At 35.8% G+C, this 16498-nt stretch overlaps 1 protein-coding gene across 5 annotated transcripts in view; it reads right to left on the reverse strand.

Annotated features, from left to right (window-relative positions):
- C2CD5 (C2 calcium dependent domain containing 5) overlaps window positions 1-16498 on the reverse strand; it is a 99176-nt gene that overhangs the window by 27297 nt on the left and 55381 nt on the right. For all 5 annotated transcript variants that reach the window (XM_047065365.1, XM_047065364.1, XM_047065363.1 and 2 more), the window contains 4 exons: window positions 13452-13566; window positions 10293-10388; window positions 7297-7488; window positions 2035-2221 (listed from right to left, as the gene is read on the reverse strand). In XM_047065365.1, coding sequence (XP_046921321.1) covers window positions 2035-2221; window positions 7297-7488; window positions 10293-10388; window positions 13452-13566 — 590 coding nt within the window. The remainder of the gene's footprint in view (window positions 1-2034; window positions 2222-7296; window positions 7489-10292; window positions 10389-13451; window positions 13567-16498) is intronic.

The following is a 16498-nucleotide window of genomic DNA, read 5'->3' on the forward strand; positions in this document are numbered from 1 at the left end:
TAGATGAGACTGATCCTCAGAAGCTCTCTCTCCTATTTTGCTCATTAGTGTCCATGACTATGTCTATGACCCAGTCTCTGATGTTCATCCTGCCACAGGAAGCCCTAGCACACTATCTCTAGCACATTCTTAACTGTGCTCGCGAATGAGACAACAGTTCAGAGTGGTTGAGAACAGACTCTGGAATAAGACAGGCCTGCATTTGAAATCCGGTTCCAGTACATGCAACCATATCACTTTGGACAAGTCTCAATCTATCATAGCATCCGTTTTCTCCTCTTATAAAGATAATATTGCATTCCTTCTCGGGTACCACAGTGCCAGAAACCCAGCAGGCATCAGCATCAGACATCATCAGAGAGTCCATCAGAGATCAACTATCAAGGAAGCTACTCTTGGGACCTTGAGATTTAAATGCACAGGCTAAACCACAACACAAAGATCAAAATCTCAAACAGTTATAATGAGTGTCACCAGTGGTCAAGAAGGAAAAGATTGGCAAGAAAGAAAGATTTCAGGCAAGCGCTGAAAAATTACACCAGCACCACAAGCTAGTTTCCTGGGGCACAACTATCAGAAGTGTTTGATACGGTTGGCACAGTGTTTTTAAATCTTTGAATCTAAATCAAGCTTAATTCCCACAGATACCCACCAATAACTAGTATTGTGTTCAGGCCAAATTATACATTTGTAATTGCTAAGCATGTGAGTTTTTAGACAAATGAATTATAATGAACACTTTTTTCCCAAGTTGATCTAGATCTCAAATATTTTAATATAAATCAGATTACTTTCATTAATCATTATAAATTTCTCTTGTCAAAAATCATGATTACCTGATTAGTTTATCATCATTGCACAATTATCCCCTACATACAAAAATTTACATATTTGTAAATGTATGAACAGGAAATAAGTTAGCATTTTATCTGCAAGTGCATACTGAGAAAAAACACAAGTTCTATAAATTTCTTAAAATGTTTATGCATGTCAGAAAGATGGCAGAGAATTCCAATTTGAAAAGTGCCAGTATCACAAACATTCTAGCTAGCAAAGTGTCTAAAGTATAACAGGACTTCTATAAATACTGTTAATCAGTTTCTATCTGATCAATATATATTTTGCAGGCATCCAGTTCTCTGGGTCTCAGACTACTTATAAAGACAACTCATACTTTCCCCACAGACAACTTTCTAGTCAGAACACACTTTGTAAGAAGCCTAGGTGAACAGAAAGCTGAGATAAAGAGCTTTCCACCACCTCACAATTTATTAGCACTTAAGAAACACATTCTTTATTGCATATTCTACTGCTGACCGCAGGTGCACATTCGGTATGAAACTTTATTCTCTGTCCAGCAGTAAGCAAGCAGTAAGCAGTGTTTCATATGTATTGCTTTATTTTCTCCATACAACTAAAGATTGTGGTCCTCCCCCTCAGAAGTGATTTTGTCCCCTAAAGGACATCTGGTAATGTCTGGAAACATTTCTGGTTGTGACACTGAAGGGAAGCTATTAGCAACTAGTGAGTAGAGGCCAGAAAGGCTGCTGAGCACCCTAAAATGAACAAGACAGCCCCCTACAACCAAGAGTCTTCCAGTCCCAAATGTTAACAGTGCAGAGAAGAAACCCTGTTAGCAATGCTAATATTTAGCATAAAAAAATAACATATTTTGCACAAAAAATAATAAAGTCCAGAACAGTGACAACCAACTTAACTAAACAAGCCACACATGATAATTTTTAGAAACTTGACTATTGACATTATGGTCAGAATAGAAAAATACAATAATAAATAAATTTTACCTCATAATTTTATTAATTTAATTTTAAATAATAATTCATAAATAAAGGTAAAAATAATATATTTTAAACCTTATCACAAGATTTTTCACTTCTTATAATGTCCCCAACCCTTAAAGGTCTTATTGCCCATTTCTCTAGATAAGTCTTTTTAAAAGACTTAGAATTGCACAAAACAGATTCTACTACAACTATAGAAATTATGAAACAAAATCAAAACTTCTAAACTTACCGCTAAGCCCATCAACATATTTTCACCCACTGTGATCTGAATTCTCAGTCCAAATAAAGCATTCATTCCTTTCAGTTTTAGTTTATTCATTAGCTGAGTATGTACTTCATATTCCATAAATGGCAACAGATTACTGATAGCTGTGGCATTTGCTTCTGCCTGTGCTTTCTTTTTTAAACGACATAACCTGTTAAGGAAAATAATTTAGTCACTGGAGAGTATTCTTGGTATCATCTTAAAAAATGTCCAATTTTTAAAACTTTCTATAAGTGTGCTTAATAAAACATTGACTTGTGTCAAATGGGGTTTATTAAGTTATATCAATAATCTTTTCTGCCACTTTTTTCAATGTGTATGCTTTTGCTAAAAGTCCTATTTTAATAAAAGATAAAGAAAAATCTCAAAATCTCTGGAAATGGAAAAAGTATTGATCAAAATCACTAGAGAATATAATTTAAAATCTTAGGTTTTATAACTCCATATGATCATACAATGAATGGATAGCAAAGGAAAGAAGTTAATTTACTCATTAAAAGAACACAAAATTTGGGGCCTAGGTGGCTCAGTTAGTTAAGCATCTGACTTGATTTCAGCTCAGGTCATATCTCATGGTTCGTGGGATTGTGCCCCATGTTGTGCTCTTCACTGACAGTGCAGAATCTGCCTGGGATTTTTTCTCTGCTCTTCCCTCACTCGTGCTCTCGCTCTCAAAATAAATAAATTAAAAAAAAAAAAAGAACACAAAACTTACCTGAGTATCTACAATGTGCCAGGCACTATTCTAAGTGGTGAGTACTCATCAACAAACAAAAGAGTCCCTTTTCTCATGGTTATACTCCAGGGGAGGGGGGTGGAAATAAAGAAACAAGATAACCTAGGATTATGTTTAAGAATCAGATGTCTGGGGCACCTGGGTGGCTCAGTCGGTTGAGCGTCCGACTTCAGCTCAGGTCACGATCTCACGGTCCGTGAGTTTGAGCCCCGCGTCGGGCTCTGTGCTGACTGCTCAGAGCCTGGAGCCTGTTTCAGATTCTGTGTCTCCCTCTCTCTCTGACCCTCCCCGTTCATGCTCTGTCTCTCTCTGTCTCAAAAATAAATAAACGTTAAAAAAAAATTTTTTTTTAAAAGAATCAGTGTCTGGGGTAGCTCCTGGGTAGCTCGGTCCATTAAGCATCCCTCTTGATTTCAGCTCAGATCATGATCTAAAGGGCATGGGATCAAGTCCTGCATAGGGTTCTGTGCTGATAGCACAGAGCCTGCTTGGGATTCTATCTCTGCCCCTCACCCGCTAACATGCACTCTCTATCTCTGAAAAATAAATAAACTTAAAACAAAAAATCAGGTTTCTGAAGAAAATGGAGTAGGTGAAGCGAGTGGCAATAACTAGAGAGAAGGCCTCACAAGAGAGATGATACCTGAGCTGGGATCTTAAATTTTTTTTTTTTTCAACGTTTTTATTTATTTTTGGGACAGAGAGAGACAGAGCATGAACGGGGGAGGGGCAGAGAGAGAGGGAGACACAGAATCGGAAACAGGCTCCAGGCTCCGAGCCATCAGCCCAGAGCCTGACGCGGGGCTCAAACTCACGGACCGCGAGATCGTGACCTGGCTGAAGTCGGACGCTTAACCGACTGCGCCACCCAGGCGCCCCTGAGCTGGGATCTTAAAGACAAAATGGAACCAAGAGCGTTGGAAAAAGGCAAATATGGAATGGAGCTGGCATATCAGAAGAGCCAAAAAGAGACTACTACACTGAAGTGAAATGAGCAAGGGTGAGAATCATATGGATGAAGGTGCAGGCAAGCAGGGGCATGATCATGTTAGGGACTTGTGGGTCATGGTAAGGAGTTTGATTTTATTCTACCAGCAATGACAAACTCCAGGTAGGTTTTAAGTAGTAACATGATCCAATTTATGTTTTAGGATATCATTTACATTGCTACACAGAAAATGGAATAAGGATAACAGAATTGATGAGGGGATAGCAGACAAAAAGCAATTTAGGTGACAATGAGAGCTGAGACTAAAAAGGTAGCAGTAAAGATGAAGGAAAAGATCCCCAAACTGGCAAACCAGGCTATTTACACCAGTAGTTATCAAACTTCATCTTGAGAGCTCATTAAAAAACAATTACTAGTCCCCATGCCCAGAGTTTCTGATTCAATAGGTCTGGAGTGAGGCTGAGAATCTGCATTTCTATAAGGTCTCTCAAGCATCATGATGCTATTGGTTGGTCTGGGGACCACATTCTGAAAACTGCTGATGGGCACTATTCCTTCCTACCTAAAACAAACACAAAAAGCTGGATAAATTATATATTTTTACAAATTGTCTTAAAAGCTGGGGTGCCTGGGTAGTTCAGTCAGTTAAGCATCTGACTCTTAGTTTGGGCTCAGGTCATGATCTCATGGTTCATGGGTTCCAGCCCCATGTTGGGCTCCACACTGACAGTGCGGGGCCTGCTTGGGATTCTCTCTCCCTCTCTCTCTGCCCCTCACATTCTTGTGCTCTCTCTCACTCTCTCTCAGAATAAATAAACTTTGAAAAAAAAATCTTCTTAAAAGCATCACAGGACCAGGGCAAGGGGTAGTGGGGTGTATAAACATAGGGAAATGGCATGAAGAAGTTCTTTTGTGATGATGCAACACAGTTTGTGTCTTCACTATGGTGGTGGTTACACAAATCTGTTTGTGGGATAAAGTTGCACAGAACTATACATGTACACACAAATACATAAATGAATGCAAATTTAAAAAAGTATAAAAACTGAGTAAGGTCTGTAGTATAGTTAGCAGTATTATACCGATGTTAATTTCCTACTGATACTCTACTATGGCTGTATAAGATGTCACCAATGAGGGAATCTGTCACCAATACAAATGGTATTATTTGTACCATTTTTGCAACTTCCAGTGAGCCTATCATAGTCTAAGGAAATGAAACACAATAAATAATAAAGAACAGAAATAAGAGAATACAAAAATATTTCAGATATTAAAATTATCAGTTAAAGAATCAGTCATAGGCTGTAACATAATAAATTTGAAAAAGAACAAAATAAAACTTCTAGAAATAAAAATAGATATCAAATATTTAAAGCCCCAATTATTGGACTTACTACAATATTAGAGACAGTTGAAGAGAGAATCAAAGAACTGGAAGATAAGAAAGTATTCAAGATATGGCATAAACAAAAATAGAAAATTTAAGAAAGTAAGTAACATACATAAAAGAAGCAGTGAGAAAGTCTAACATTTTTAATTATAGTATCAAGAAGAGAGATGAAACATGGGACAATATCTAAAAATTTTCTAAAACACATGAAAGAATCTACAGATTCAAGAAGCCCAATATATAGCAATTAGAATAAAAAATTCCATACTTAACATTTCATAGGGAAATTGCAAAAAACCAAAAATACATAGAATAGCTCACACATAGCCTGGGGTTGAAGGGCAGCTACCTTCAAAGGAATAAAAGTTAATCTAATAGGTTATTTCTCAATAGTAGTAATGAAAATCTGGAAGGCAATGGAAGGGCATCTTCAATGTGTTGCAAGAAAATAAATGGCAGCCCAAAATATCTTTTAAAGATAAGTAAATATTTTCAGACAAGCAAAACTAGTTCACATGGTCTAAAGTCTATACCTCAAGCAAAAGAAAAACAATCCCAAATGGAAGGTCTAAGATGTAAGAGGAAATTGAGCAAAAAAAGCAAAAGTAAACGTATTAGAAATACAGGCATGCCTGGGTGGCTCAGTCAGTTAAGTCTCTGGCTCTTGATTTTGGCTCAGGTCATGGTCTTGCCTTACGTGAGACTGAGCCCCACGTCAGGCTCTGTGCTGACAGTGCAGAGCCTGCTTGGGATTCTCTCTCTCTCCCTCTCTCACTCCAGATAAATAAATAAACTTAAAAATAAAAACTAAAGGGGCGCCAGGGTGGCTCAGTCAGTTGAGCGACCGACTTCGGCTCAGGTCTTGATCTCTCACAACAAGGTTCAGCGACCGACTTCGGCTCAGGTCTTGATGTCACGGTTCATGGGTTCGAGTCCCATGTCAGGCTCCATGCTTACAGCTCAGAGCCTGGAGCCTGCTTCAGATTCTGTGTTTCCCTCTCTCTCTGCCCCTCCCCCACTCATGCTCTGTCTCTCTGTGTCTCTCAAAAATAAATAAAACGTTAAAAAATTTTAAAAATAAACAAAAAATATACATACATTCAAAAATAAAATTCAACATGACTCTGTAGAATAGCTTTGATGCAGGGAGGTTAGGAAAGAGGACAGTGTCAAAGAATACCATATTTGGCATAAAAAGTGGACAGAGCAAGGTATCATTCATTAAAATAAAGAAGGCTAACATGAAAGAAGTGGAGAAAGCCAGCAGTTCAATATGGAACAAGTATGAGTTGCCTAAAAGACATCAAAATAGGGTGTGAAAGTATATGGGTCTGAGGCCCAGAAGAAAGTTCTGGACTAGAGTTATAAATCTGGGAGTCACAGACATATAGAAAGCACATCTGCAGGAGCTGATGAATTCAACCTGGAAGAGAGCTTTGAGAAGAGAGAGTCCAGACCCGTGGCCCTTCAAGGATTAAGAAAAGGAGGAAGAATCAACAAGGACACTGAGGATTATACATAAGGTAGGAAAAAGCAGGGGTGGGGGGCGGGGCACTATGAAGTCAAAGGAGTATCAAGAAGAAGATGATCAACTGTGTGACTACTACTATTGTTGAGATGTCAAGTAAGAGGAAGAGAGAAAAGCATTTCAATGGATTTGGTAGCCTGGCAGTTGTCAGTGACCTAGACAGTTATCACTGCTTCCTATATGCCAACCACAATTTAGCATTTCCTACTCCAGTACATTTTAAAAGGAACTGTTAAGAGCTAAATTAAGTAGTAAAAGAAACCATACATAGCATTGTTCTTTAAAAGAAAAAAGATAAATTTCTAAAATGTATTACATATTCAATGTCCTTAAAGCAGAGTCACGTTCCTAGCCTGAAACAAGTTAATTAATAATCTTCATAATAACAGATATTTGTATAGAATTGAAATGTTTAAAATTGCTTTTGCATTTAAACTTATTTGAGTTTTATAAAATGGGTACTCTTCCTCCCAATATTCCATGTGACTAAATACAAGGTCCAGATAGTACTGCCCAGCCTGCCAGGTAGGAAACAGTACAGCAGACATGTGAAATAGATCTATTTGACACTATACCTCATACTTTCTCAGGGACCCCAAATATTGTTTACACAAATATACCTTGCTTGAATAAGACAACCTTTTCCAATAACTGTTGCATCTGTTGGGAGGTCAATAGTTGTAAAGAGAACATCAGGAACTTTCTGTTTCCTGCAGTTATAGCAGTATGTGAGATGAGCTGGAAATGGCATATTCAGTTCGTCATATGGTATGTGGCAAAATCCACAACCTACAGGCAAATTTTCTTCTAGCCTATATGAATACATCAAGATAAAAAATGAAGCATTCTTAAAAATTCTATGCATTTTTTCAAAAGCATATGTTATACATATAGTACTAATGTATAAACTATATAACTTCTACCACTATGAGAGTTATGACAGTCCCACTATGACTATTAAGAATTAAAAATGACCATGAAATCAAAACCATACACTTTTGTATGAGAGAAAAGACTTATACAAATAGCCATTGAATTGCATCAATTCATACGTTTGAGAATGTCCCACCTGACAAAAACCACTATTATTCCAAAGCCAGTTCATAAAAACAAATAGATAATAAGGGTGACATTTTCCTACTGTCTGACAAATATAACACAAATATAATCACCAAATATAATCACAAATATAATCGTGGGTTTGAGCCCCTCGTCAGGCTCTGTGTGAACAGCTCAGAGCCTGGAGCCTCCCTCAGATTCAGTGTCTCCCTCTCTCTCTGCCTCTCCCCCACTCGTCTCGGTCTCTCAAAAATAAAATAAACATTAAAATTTTTTTAATTTAAAAAGTCAAAAATAGGCATAATCTAACATTTCTAATTTCCAATGACTTAAGAATTTGTCAGAATTAAATATTTCTGAGAAACTGAAACACCCGTGTTTCACAAACAACATAAACCACAAGTAAACACACAACCTTCTCAATCAGTAAAATGTTTGCTGTAGTAATGCTTATGAATTCACTTCAGAATGGTATTTTTTTCACTCATCAAATCTGAGGAAATTAGGGAAACAGAAATGGAAGAAGAAAGCTCCATGGAGAACTCCAGACATTCACACAGCCACACCTCTAGAGCTGTGGAAAGATATGGGTTCTCAATTCATTCCAATCTAAAGTGACCTGTTAGAAGCTGAAACTTGGCAAGCGGACACATTAAAAAAGAGAAAGGAAACTTATACTGTATCTACTAGGAGTCAGGCTTCCTGCAGATTCCTTGTATACATTACTGCACTGAATTTCCAAAATAACCTTCTAAATCAAATTACTCCCATACATTAATTATTCTTTTGTTGGGACGGCATTCTGGTATAAGCAACAGGGAAATCAGATGCTAAGTAGAGCTGTGTGATCTTATACAAGTTATTCAATTTCTCAGAGCCTCCTCTATATAACCAGAATGACAGTATCTACCCAGAAAGGCTTCTTTTTTTTTTTTGAAGACTAAGCAGGAAAACCTAGATAAACACCCACCCCCCCCCACACACACACACAATATAATAAAAAGCAAAGAGCAACAAAAACTAGTTCTTCTTGGCCTGAAACCAACCTGAGATACTAAGTGACTTGTTCGGTCACACAAAATACAAGGCAGAAGACCTCAGATTTTAATGTTGGTTGGTTTGAACCAAAGCCCATGTGTCACAAAGGGGCACAAAAGATTGAACACTGGGGTAATTTTTAACTAAACACCTCACAGAAATTCAAACATAAATGGTGCAATATCATAGGCATAAAAACAGAACTATTTAAATTCATGGAAGCATTTAAAATATGAAATATACAGAAGGGATTATCTCAATACTGAGTTTATAGGGAATGTTTTCTTCCTTCTACTCTCCCATACTTTCCAAATTTTCTCTAGTAAACATAAATAATTTTATAGCAAGAAAAAAGACATTTTCCTCTTTTATAGATAGGGATGGTATCTGTTCCACTAGATTGGCATATAAGAGAATTCACTGTATCCATCCAAGCCACAATACCAAAATAATCAAGCTGCATGGGAAAGGCCATTTTTAAATCAGGCTTCTACCTACTCAATAATGAAATCCACTGATGTGAGAGAACAATATTGCAGCACTGGAACAACTCAAAATAGAACACTCTGACTTTTAATATACTTTAAAATGTTCCACCTTCTTTTTCCTATTTATGCTGACTTTTAATGCTCTGTAATATATTACAGTCAAAATACCTTTTTAATACAAACTAAAGAAGAAACCGACTAAGGTCTTCTATGTGCCTACGTGAGCTAGAATAACTTTGTTATACAGAGACTTGCAAATTTATACTAAATTTGATCACATATAGATTTTTTTTGCTGTCTTCCTTAATATACAAATACTGGGGGGAGGCGGGGGAGGGGGAGGGAAGCAAATATGCATACAGTGAAGTAAGGGGTAATTAAAGTTTATATTATTCAGGTACTCTGGTAACAAACTAATAGTTTTCTGTATATATATATTTGATAATTTCATCTGTTTATGGAAAGTATTTTTGACATTTATGGAAGCTAACAGATTAAGAGATTAATAACCAAATAAACTAAAAAGTAATCTATTTTACCTAATAATTTCACTTTTACTTTCTCTTTCATACACATTAAAGTTATATTTCACTTTTTAGGAAGCTTTTATATATAATTTTGTTACGATACAGTGTTTCAATTGTTCTGTAAATTATGAATTTTCTTTATGCAAATTGTTCCATGACCTTTTTCTGTTTCAGAGGTAGACAAGGGGGAAAGGAAAGGAAGAGAAAAATCAAAGGAAATTACTTCTATACTATAACAAAAAATATACACTTGAAATTCCTTCACTGATAGTTATACATGTAACTTACCAAGATACTAGAAAAATTATAACAATGTGTGTCATATAGTGCAGAACTCAATACTTCTCTGTTGCTATAGGTTACACAAAAAGCAGTGAAGTGCCTGGTCCTCATTTCTATATTAAGCCACTCTCATACAGAAGAACTATCCCAGCTCTAAAGTTACAAAAGTTAACCTCTCCCTTCTTTGCCATCATAGAAAATAAGCCAGGCTGCCATGACAACCTCTGTTCCAAACAGCCCTCCACGGTGCCATCCTGCAGAAATCTAGGGTTCAGTACAGCTGCCGTGCCGGATGCAGATAAAATACAGACCTCTTCACTATAAAAGAAAAAAACATAAAACAGTTAACATCTTCAGGCAATCTAACTTTGAAAAATGTTAAATATCAAAGTGATTACAGGGTGACAATTTAAATTTAAGTTAGACTCCACAAATATTAATGATATCATAAGATTATCTCCTATCCTAGGATAAAAAATAAAAATAATGTTATTAAAATGAAGAAGGTGGGGTGCCTGGGTGGCTCAGTCAGTTAAGCATCCGACTTCAGCTCAGGTCATGATCTCACCATTTGTGAGTTCAAGCCCCATATCGGGCTCTGTGCTGACAACTCAGAGCCTGGAGCCTGCTTCGCATTCTGCGTCTCCCTCTCTCTCTGTCTCTCCGCTGCTTGTGCTCTCTCTCTCTCTCTCTCAAAAATAAATAACCATTAAAAAAAATTTTTTTAATAAAGTAAATAAATAAAATGAAAAGGGTAAGAATTCTTTATACTTAAAAAATTGTAAAAGATAAAGCACAATATTAATGACAATAAATTCCTTTAAAATATGGTAAACCTGATAAAGACTGAATATCTCAAAGTAGTAACAAATTATTTTGCGGAATTCAGCAATAAACCATTAAACTGTATTAAAATACTCTTTAAATGCATACTAAACTTCATTAAAATCATTTTAAAAGTGTAACTATGTAATTATCAATATCCCTATAGCTTAAAGTTAATAATCAAAAGGTATCTGAAACAAATAATACCCAAAATATACTAAATGGAGCTTAAACTACATCATTATATGTATGATAAAAACCTCACTTTCAAAAGAATTATTTGGAATTCTTTATTACATATCAACTAATTTTAAATAATCCACAAAATTATTGAATGAGATCATACAAAGCAAAAGAGAAAAGTTGCAGCCTAGGGACAAAATGTTGGAAACAGTATAAGTGGACCAGAAGTCTGAAAGGACATGAAAGAAATGGTCACTTGATCTGTAACTGAGTAGAGAGAGACCAGGCTCAAAATGTTTAAGTGGGCACTGAGAATGTCAAGGAAGAAGGTGGAGCCCCTGATGTGCTGAATTAAGGAGCTCTAAGAGCAGAAGTACATTTCAAAGAGTTTATCCAGTAATAGGATGGATCAGAACCAAAAAAATTAGTAAAAATGGGATTTAAACACAAGATTTTTTGAGGTCTGGAGGGAAAAAAGAAGCTTGTATCAGGTGAATTCAAACTTCTACGTAAATCAATTTGACTCATTTCTGTACACTCCCGCATCTACCTGTGACCTATTTCCTGCCGCACTGAATGTACACCTCTGGCCTTCTCTGCATACTACTCTACTAGCCTTAAACACTCCCTTCATGCCTCCTTTCTGCATTTATATAATTCATACTCATCCCCTGAGATTTAGTTTAAGCTTCAGTTACTTCATTAACCCTTTCTTCCAATCTTACTTCTAAACTCCAACCCTCTGGGCCCCACAGCACCCTGGGATATCTCTGCCATAAAATGTGTTCTACTTGTCATAATTCTCCAGTAAAATGTGAAACCAATAACAAAAACTATGTCTTTTAAAACCATAACCCTATGACCTGGAAGCATATGACACTAAATCTATGAATGAGCTAAGATTATCTACCGGGGAGTAAGGCAGGATAAGCATAACAAAGTTATTACTTTAACAAGTGTAGAACAGCTACAATGGAGACAGAAAGGTGCAAGAATACCACACATGATCCACAGAGGAAAAGAAAGGGCCCTCAGAAGATGAAACAGCATGGCTCTCCACATATACCAGAGTCTAATCATTTTTCTGTAAAAATAATGACCACCACAAGCACAAGAGAATTACCCATGTAATAGTTGACAGTAAGGATTAACCAAGAATAGGAGGTGGAGGTGCCTGGATGGCTCAGTTGGTTAAGTGTTTGACTCGGTTTTGGCTCAGGTCAAGATCTTGTGGTTGGTGAGATCGAGCCCCACATGGGGCTCTGCACTGACAGTGTGGAGCCTGCTTAGGAATGTCTCTCCTTTTCTCTCTGCCCCTCCCTCTCCTCTCTCTCTTGAAAAATAAACAAATAAACATTAAGAGAAAGAAAAAAAAAGAATAGAAGGTGGGCAGCAAAAGGTCAAACAGTTTCTAGATGATATTTATTATAAACTTTTCAAGGGGTTGAAAGTAGGGTTCATTGATGGCAGTCAGCAAGTCAAATCAGAGCCCAACTAAGAAACTGGGGAAAATCTTGGTTAAGATAAAAGCCAAAACAAACCAGGTATAAATGTGCAAATGAGATAAGTGAAAAATATTAAGTTGTGATCCAAGAGTGAAATTTTATAGTTTCAAATTTTAAAAGGGGAACCATTTTGAACAATAATGAAGCCTAAAATACAGTTGAAAGCTGAGGGATAGAGGAGGACATGAGAATAAGAAGGTACCAAGTCAGGCTATTAGAAGGGAGGTAATCATGTTCAACTGGAGGAGACAGCAGAGAATTAAGAAAGGCAGAAGAATGTTTTGGAGGTAGGAAAGTCTGGACTGTGGAATGGCATGGACTTTAAAGTAAGAGAGATTGTTCAAATGAAAGGTAGGAGAAAAAGAAATGGAGAACTAGGAGTATTGAAGTCTCTTCCTAACTCGGCAGAGTTAGGAAGGATGATGTGTTGGCAGAAGAAAATTAAGTTGCAGTTAGGTAAAAAGAGTTTACAGACAAACCTTAAAGACACATTAGATCAAGGTTTCCAAATATCCCAGAAGAAAGAGTTAGTGGGGTCACAAACTGGAGTAAAGTAGGCCTAGAATTAAGACTTGCTATGTGCCAGTATCAATTCTCATTTAATTCATCAGTAACCTTAATTGATAGATGGTTATAATTTCCATTTCAATGTATAAACTGAGGCTCAGAGGAATAGTTATTTTCTCAAAGTTTCACAGCAATTAAGTGGCAAAAATGGCATATGGACCTCAGTCTGATGTACTCCCAAGTCCATGCTCCTGGATCACTCCATAATTCTTCTTTTCTCTATATTTGCATAAAGCTTTTAACCTTTTAGATGACAATCCGTAAATTACAGCATCTAGAAAATCAAGTTATTATCATTTACCAGATGCTAGTTGATTCACTGTAGCCCACTACAGCATGACAGCCTAATGCTTTAGCATGTGATTTTATTTCTTGTCTGATTTCTGCCCACCACGCATCTCGAGTTTCTGGTTCATCTGAAAGATAAATTTTATATCAGTTCACTACTCAATAGCACATTGTTTATATGAGAAAGAAATGTTTAAAATAAACATATTCTGGAAGGCAAAGACACACTAGTCTATAACAGATTTTAAAACTAACTTCACATGTTTAAAATATTATTTCTCAAAATGCTTATTAACATTTTAATTTAATGCTACTTCTCACAAAATTTAACATTTTTAAACTTGATTGCTAGAAAATAAACCAACTAGTTCTATTTGCTTTATTACTTTAGGGGACATCTATAGGAATATATTTTATTAGATACAACTTCAAATGTAGACCCAGAGTTTCCAGACTCTAATCCTAAACTGAGGATATTCTATGTCTCACTCACCTCGCTCAGTGAACATTGTGAGTCATATCCATACATTTAATTTAAATTCTGATTTCATTTCCTGGTACCTATTTTTTATAACCCACTATATTCTAGGTTCTTTCCAAGGCAAAGATTTGTCAATGTTAAAAAAGAGAAAGCCATCTGTAGCCATCCTTGGGGGTCCTAAAGCAAAGTAACAAGAAATGAAGGGACCAGCCAATTTAAAATAAAGAGAGCAAATATGTTGAATTTAATACAAGTAATTGGGTTAATGTAAATAAGGACAAATTTCAGGCAGTACACTGTAACTACATGTATGGTTCTGTAAGTAAGAAAATGCCTTAGAATCACAGCATTGCATTTGTTTTGTTTTGTTTTGTTTTTAACACAGAGGAATCCGATATTGTTTGTAATGGAGCATTATAAATGGAGCATCTGGCACACATTCTTCCTAATCACTTGCATTTAGCTGCAAACTACTGGTGAACAGCAGCTGCAAATAATAGTAACATTTTATGTGCAAAGATGTTAAAAACAGAAACAGTCTATAATGGGCATATCCTAATTTGTTTCTTTGTGTGGCCAATTCCATTTGGGAACAATTTGGTATAGAAAACACTTTAACTCTAAATAGAATGCTAAACTCTCTTTGTAAATTTTCCACATAAAAGGCACTTATTAAAACTGAAAATCAACCAATCCAAAAACTTCCTTTTTTGAATTTCAGTATATATCCAGTTTTCAAAATATGTTTTTTTTAAATAAGTAGAATAAGTAGAATTATACTCACTAGTAAAATACTGAAGACAGCAAAGTAAAGAAAGGTTAAAAGGCTTGTTATAGCAGACATTTCTATGATGTAATTTTGTTTCCTCCACAGGGAGGAGATCAACAAAAGGGAGAAATGAGATAATGTCATAACTACAAATGATGCCAGCCAGTTCTTGTATTAAAGTTTTGGATCCAAGACAGAGCTACCCTAAAACTTTCCTTCAGGAAAAAAAAAAAGAAAGAAAAAAGAAAGAAAAGAGAGAGAGAAAGAAAGAAAGAAAGAAAGAGAAAAAGAAAGAAAGAAAGAAAGAAAGAAAGAAAGAAAGAAAGAAAGAAAGAAAGAAGAAAGAAATGCAGACTCCAGGAAACTGAGGAAAAAGATCCAAGTATGAGATAAAATAAAGGAGAGAAATAGAAAAGACTACAACAATATGGTGTTAGCAATCAATATTGTGAATTAAGAAATGTGTAAGACAATTAGGTGGCCCTATTTTGCACATACACTATTATCTTAAAGAATTTCTTCATATTCCCCCTGTAATGTAGACATTAACAGCACAAATACATTTGCAAATCCTTTTTTTTTTTTTAAGACATACATGTTTCCAGGCCAATTTGGGCATCTATTTAACATCGTTTCCTAATAAGGGCATTTTTATCGTAAGACAAACTCCTGTTCATGTAGTTGCTCAGACTATCAAATTATTTATGATTCTTTGAAAACAGGTATCACAAAAAATAACAAATATTAACTCAGTTTAGAAAATAGCTATTTTCCCTGAAAAACATTGTAAAATAAAAATTAATTTTTCTTTAAAAACCCTAGTAGAACCCGCTATTTACTTTTTATATCTTTCTGGAAGTTTAAAGGCAAATAATTGTATACTATGTTTTTATAAAAACAGATTTTTCTCACATTAGATTTGCCTACATCTGTGCCACAAGTAATACATGGTAGCTTTTCTGTTTTAAAATGAATTTTATAGAAAGTAATCCATAACACTGTTTTTTAAATTAGTAAAAAAAAAAAAAAAAAAAGGAGGAAACTACTTATTTTCAGTTCAGGATATATTTATTTAGAAATGGCCAGCATGTCTAAATGGAAAAGTGTGTAATAATAATCACTATGAAATACATGTAACCACATAGATTACAAAGTTCATTTACATCAAACTTACCTTGGTGTAACACATAAAATAATCAGATAATTAAACCAAACGCTATGAAAGAATAAGTGGCTGATTTAAAAAAAAATCAACACAACAAAGGGCTGACTGCAGCGCAAGTGGAGCATTCATGTTCCTCTGACGAGGTCACAAGCAGCCTTTATTCTGACACATGAGCCACACAACTGCACATGGGGATGCCATTGGTGTATTTAATAAAGTATTTACAAGTTTAATAGAAGCTAAAGAGTTACACAACATGGGAGCTAAGGAAGCAAATGGCATATGTCCACACTCCAAAGAATTTGTTAAATTTTGTTTTTGGCTTAAGCAAAAGCTCAGAGAACAAAGGGTTTTGCAAAGCAGATTCAGCAGACAGGAGCCAGAAACAGTGGATATTTTGGCGCATGCTTGGATCAGGTGACAGTACAGACTGAAAACTATGGCAGCTCACTGAAATGGTTACAGAAAGTAATGGCCCTAGAGTCTAGGTGGAAGCAAGGCAAGCATACAGTAGGGAGCACTTAATCACAAACTAGGAACTGAATCAACAATAATTATCTACAACCGTAAGCAAGAAGCCAAAGGATGAATTTTTTGGCTATTAAATTTAGGGGTTATTTAATTAAAATTAAGAATCAATTTATT

The sequence above is a fragment of the Lynx rufus genome, unplaced genomic scaffold (assembly GCF_022079265.1).
Source record: "Lynx rufus isolate CCGP_SWC_20201006 ecotype Redwood Valley unplaced genomic scaffold, mLynRuf1.p SCAF_7, whole genome shotgun sequence".
In the NCBI taxonomy this organism is placed as follows: domain Eukaryota; kingdom Metazoa; phylum Chordata; class Mammalia; order Carnivora; family Felidae; genus Lynx; species Lynx rufus.